The sequence below is a fragment of the Phalaenopsis equestris genome, unplaced genomic scaffold (genome assembly GCF_001263595.1).
Source record: "Phalaenopsis equestris unplaced genomic scaffold, ASM126359v1 Scaffold000878, whole genome shotgun sequence".
Taxonomy (NCBI): Eukaryota; Viridiplantae; Streptophyta; class Magnoliopsida; order Asparagales; family Orchidaceae; genus Phalaenopsis; species Phalaenopsis equestris.
Window position 1 is genome coordinate 1,039,916 of NW_018165318.1, and position 5,930 is coordinate 1,045,845.

At 33.2% G+C, this 5,930-nt stretch overlaps 1 protein-coding gene across 1 annotated transcript in view; it reads left to right on the forward strand.

Annotated features, from left to right (window-relative positions):
* Nucleotides 1-1,113: 1,113 nt before the first annotated feature.
* The window catches only part of LOC110032087 (protein DETOXIFICATION 14-like), a 5,669-nt gene continuing 852 nt past the window's right edge, over nucleotides 1,114-5,930 (forward strand). The window contains exons 1-2 of the mRNA XM_020735600.1: nucleotides 1,114-1,260; nucleotides 5,223-5,630. Coding sequence (XP_020591259.1) covers nucleotides 1,114-1,260; nucleotides 5,223-5,630 — 555 coding nt within the window. The remainder of the gene's footprint in view (nucleotides 1,261-5,222; nucleotides 5,631-5,930) is intronic.

Sequence of the window (5,930 nt, forward strand, 5' to 3'; positions counted from 1 at the left end):
TATAAATATAAAGCTTTCAGCGAGTAATTTAATAAATAAAAAATGAGTTTATTGGTGAGCATTAGTAAATGTGTTTGTCTGTTCAAATTTAATTCATTTATTATTTGAATTTTAAAAAAAGTGATCATAAATTTTATTTACTTATTTGAAGAAACATGATCAAGTATTAATGAGTCAAGTTCAAGTACTTCATCAAGTGCATTAGTTCATTTACAACCCTAATTATAATTTTTATTAGTGTATGACCAAAATAGGATCATATTGGACTTATGGGCATTAAGCGACTTTTTAGATTTCTCAACCAAATCCACTAAACTAAGACCAACGAATTGTCAAGTACTAGTTGCCAAATATGAATCACCAAGTGTAGATCTTATGGCAGAGGTACCCCTCCATGAGATAACTCTAAAAGAAGGGTCTGATCAAGCATTAAGAGAAGCCAACTTTCTTAGAGGTTAGACTTGCCTTATGGGAATCTCTCAAAATGAGTCAAATAGATTGATATATAGTGCACTAGGAATAAAAGATGAAATGTGACACCATCAAAAGATAATGCACCAAAGATAATATCATTTACATGCCTCTCATAATAAGACAAAGTAGAACAGCAAGAGATTACTCAATGTCTAAATGTAATTATTAATTACATATATATTATATATATATATATATACACATACATATATATAGACACACACACACACCATCACACACACACACATATAGACACACACACACACACACAGAGAGAGTGAGACACACACACACACACACACACACACACTCTTTCCTCTTTATCTAGCTCTTTCCTTAGGTGTAAATTCACAAATTAATCATGATTCAACAATTATCATTTCAGAATTTATTATATTAATTATGCAGGCAAATTTTGATTAATTTAAATTTGGGTATCATTAAGCTAAACTTTTGCCCAAAAAGTCAGTAATATTGGATTATTACTACTCAATTTTCTATACATTAAAAAAGAATACACAGTATATTTGTGGAGCAAACTGGCATAGATAGATAACGGCTCCAACCGAACCGGAGCTATAATTCCCCAAAAAGGTCGGACCGGACGGGACCGAATGATTTTTATTACGTCCAGCTATCATGATCAATCCAGCCTACATTCCACGGTGCAAACAAGAGCACTCAGCGAACACAAAACCTCCGATGCTGTCGGGCCAGCTGGGTATTTTCTATGCCAGAGATTGGGCTCAGCAAACACAAAACCTCCGTAGCCCGTGGATCCAGCCCGTACTCGTTCTAATCTGGACAGATGAACTATAATTTTTAAGAAAATTTACACTTATACCACGCAATTCTCGTGTTTACATATATATATTAGACACCCAAAGCTTGATATTCAATTATAACACTTTTTTGTCATAAATTTTGTGCATAAACATATAATTTTATTTTTTAAAAAATAATGATGGTAATATTTTTTTATGTAATGTTAAAATTTTGATTTCAGCGTACGCAGTAGGCTTGTCAAAAAAGCTCGTTGCTCGCGAACAGTTCGTGTTCAGTTCGTCAATGTGTTCGTATTCAATTCGTTCGATAAGTAAACGAGATGAAAGTGAACAAATTTTTCTCGTTCGGTTAGATAAACGAACCAAACACGAACAATAATACGTTTGTTCATGTTCGAATCGTTATTGTCCGAAATATTAAATAATTTAAAATAATTATATATAAAAAATTTATGATGTTTTAAAAAATTAAATTTTATAAATAATAATATATAATAAATTAATATACTATATTAGTAATATACAAATATAGATATTATATGTTTATATAGTATAAGTTATATAATTAATATAATATATTATTTATATATATTAATAGTAGCGATGTCAAACTCGCTCGTCGTTCGCCAATAGCTTATGTTCGGCTCGTTCGTTAAGAAACAAACACGAACAGTAACTTTACGAATAATTTCGAACACGAGTTTATTTCAAATAAACTAAATTTCAAACGAACCGAACATCAACACAAGCTATGTTCATTCGTGTTAGGTTTGTTTACACCCCTAATACACAGGACTGCAAATACGAATTTTAGGTGTTCGATATGTAAATACATTAAATAATCCGGACATATGAGCTACAATTTAATAGAAAAATTTACGTGCATACCACAGAAATCGAATGTATTCATATATCATTCACGCAAAGTTTGATATTCACTAATAACACTTTTGGTGTCATAAATTTATGCATAAAATATATTTTGATTTGGGTGTATGCATGGGTGTAAATACGAATTTTAGGCGTTGTATATGTAAATACATAAAAAATTGGTGGTATATATGAAAATGCCCCTTTTTTTACTTGTGGCAGAAGCCCAAGCCACATTCTCCTAAATAATATATTGGATGATTCATGTTGAATCTCTTAATTATATACCATTTTCTTAGTATTAAATGATATTGAGCTAATTATGTTTTTCTCATCATGATCAATTGATACTTCAGTTAACATTTTGAAGTTTCGAAATAGACTTTAAGTGCTTAATTAGGCTCATTTGAAGCTATATCTTATACTTAAAGTTTGTTTGAGTTCATTTGGGTTCATATTTAAATAATACTTGAAAGAGGCACTAATAAAAGTCACTAAAATTAACAAGTAAAAATTATACCTTTCATGCTGTTGTTCTCGTCATTTGTAAACCTTTGTAAACATTTGCTCTGCTTTTATTCATCTTGTTCAAATGTTTAAAATGTAGAAATAATCTAAAAGTAACATAATGAGTTATCTAAATATAACTCATGAGTAATCATACTATCAAACTACAGTAATCCAAGGAAAAAATTACAATATATATATTTGTCTATAAGAAATCTTATAATATGCTGATGTTTCATATTTATTTATATGCAATTTGATATCTATATTTATAAGCAATCTGACATATGTGTATAACCAACCTGATATATTTTTATGAACAATCTGTTTTATATTTATAAGTAATATGATATATGCCAATGCATACATCAATAACATTTTCTAAATGAACTGATACTAATATTTTATATACACTTATCTTAACTTTACAATTACTTTATACTCTATATACTCATATGTCTCTGTAAAAATCACTGTAAAAAAAACTTAATACACGCTTGGCCGTTATTGCCCCGTCAGCTCCCGTTGGTATAACGGTTAACGATCTACACGTCGCAATTATCTAGGGTGGAAATACTATTACATGTGTCTGACCAATTTTATCTCATCGGCACAACAATTAGCAATGTAAACATTACAATTATTTAGGAAGTTAAGATTTATTCTACTTGCCATTGAGCATTACTATCCCATCATTGCGGTGGTTAGTGATCTAATCATCACAATTGTCTAGGATGGAAGAAAAACTCTTTGTGCGTGGGTACACTATGTTCCATGCTTGCACCACTAGGAGGTAAAATCCTTCTCTAAACATACACATGCACGTTAAGATATTTCATTTTTCATACATACGTTATTCTTAGACGTCTTTATGCATCCACTAACATGCACTGTACAACTATTTATCAGACATATTTTTCATATCATTTACCTTTCTATCTCATGCATATCTCCTACTTATATCTATCTCATGCATATCGCTTACTTATATTAAGCATATATTTTCTACATGTCTATCTTACATATAATGTCTATCTAAATATTATTAATCTCACACACATTTTTCATGCATGTACATCTTTTCCTATTATGCTTATTGTGCATATCTGTTCTATCAATATGAAGGATCTGATTGAAAGAGGGCATACATGAAGTCAAACATATAAATTGAAATAAAAAATATTACTGAAATTTAGAAATGCAATTACTCACCTCAGCTGTCACGCTAAACTTAATCTTCGACAGTTAGTTGGAGATTGTAGTGACTTCTAAGTTGAGCTTAACAACCTATGAAACATAATATTTAAATTTTTAAGATTTAAATAATTTTAATCAATCAAATTAATCTTCTTAACTTAGGAATAATTTACCTGAAATTTACAGGGTCGCTTTATAATGAAAGTCCATACCCTCGCCTCGAGTTTGTTGCTCCGAACAAATAACTTGGAATTCACAATTAACTTAGAATTTAAAGATATATTAGCTAATAAAGTAATTTAACCAAAAATATAAATGATTTACTAAAACATACCTTAAGAGAAAAGATGCCAAATTTATTTTCTATCACCTCCAACTGCGCTTCCCTTATGCTGATATATTCTAGAACTCATATGAAAGCTCGCAAAAGAATTTTGACCTTTCTAACCAAAAAGGAAGAAAATGATTGCCTCAAATGTCGTTAAAAAGAGATTCACACTTACAAAAATTATCTCGAAGCCCTAAACTGCATCTTGCGGCTCGTAGCTTTGTGCAAGAAAGGAAAAGGGTCAGCAAGGGGGAAGGATCGGGAGAGAAAATCGGAAACGAGGAGTGGATCTCTGCTTACCAGGTGGCCGCTCGACCTTTTTTGGTTGCGTCTGCGAGGCGAGCTATGGTCGAAGCCCCTCCCCAGAGCTTCTGCAGAGCTCAATGGAACGGGAAGGGAGGGTGCGGGAGTGAAACCGAGAGGGGAAAAGGGCTATTGGCAGAGGGGAGGAGATTTTGAGAGCTCTGAACTCATTCGACACACGAAAGGAATAAAAAAGGTGTAGTGGACTGCAATGTTGAGGATTAAGGAAATAATTAAGGTTAATCAAATTAATTAAACTTATAACTTCAACATTTTATTTCTCTTAAACCATTCATAATTTACGTACAATACTTTATCTGGAATTAGTCGACTTTTCAAATAGAATTTTATAAAATTGTTTCAATTGAAAACCGAAGAGTGCGAAAATTGAGTTACATTTTATTCGTCCAAATTTTATCCGAATCTAAAAAATTGTTTATTACAGTTATATTCTTGACATTATAAAAATATTGTTTTGGAGATTAATTGAATAGTTTTATATATAATTTAAACTAGTTTAGCAATTCATCTTTATTGATTTTATCAATAAAAGTATAATCATTTTGTTAAAACAAACACACAAACAATCTGCAATAAGTTAAATATCACTATAAAGTGAACTTAGCTAATATGTTTGAAAATTTTAACTGATATTACTTTGTTTCAATGAATATAGGGTCCGTTTGGGGCCGTGGCAGGATCGCTTCGCGGCCTGGCCCCGCAATTGGTCGTTGTTTGGCGCGGCGTCCTGCTCGTAGCGGGACGTGATTCCTGTTGAAAGCGGGCCGCGGAGAGCACCTTACGTCCCAACGTTCTGGGGAGCTTTCGTCGATAATACCCCTCCCCTAAGCAAATATCTGCTTCGGACACCAAATCGTGTTCGCCCCCTTCATCCCCACTATCATGCACACAATCAACACCGGCCAGCCATCCTTCGTCAAGTATCCTCTCCGGCAGCGTTTCAGAGAAATGGAGGAAGGGCTGCTGGAGAGGAAGGATGGGGGGGTGATTTTACTTCTGAGGCGAGGGCCGATGGTGGGGTGACTCTGTTACAGTACTTGGTTCAGGTCACTTCCTCGATGATGGTTGGCCATCTCGGCGAGCTCGCGCTCTCCGGCTCCGCCATTGCCACTTCTCTCTCCACCGTCACCGGATTTAGTCTTCTCGTAAGTTTGCTTCATTCATTTACCGATCTCCGTTTATGTTTTCCGTGATGTTTCTCTGGCGAGCTATGAATCAAAATTTCGGCGAAGTTCGTTCTAATTTCAGTCTTTTCAGATTTGGATTATATTTCTTTTTCTTGTTTATTTGGAGGGGAAATTTGCGGTTTATCAGATGATGGAATCTGTTAAGTAAACAATTGGGCTAATCGGGTTTGATTAGAAAACTGGAAAAGTTGAGCTTCTCTCTAATACAATTTCCGCGAGAATCTGAATAATTGCAAGGAAAAGTTATTTTAATAATGT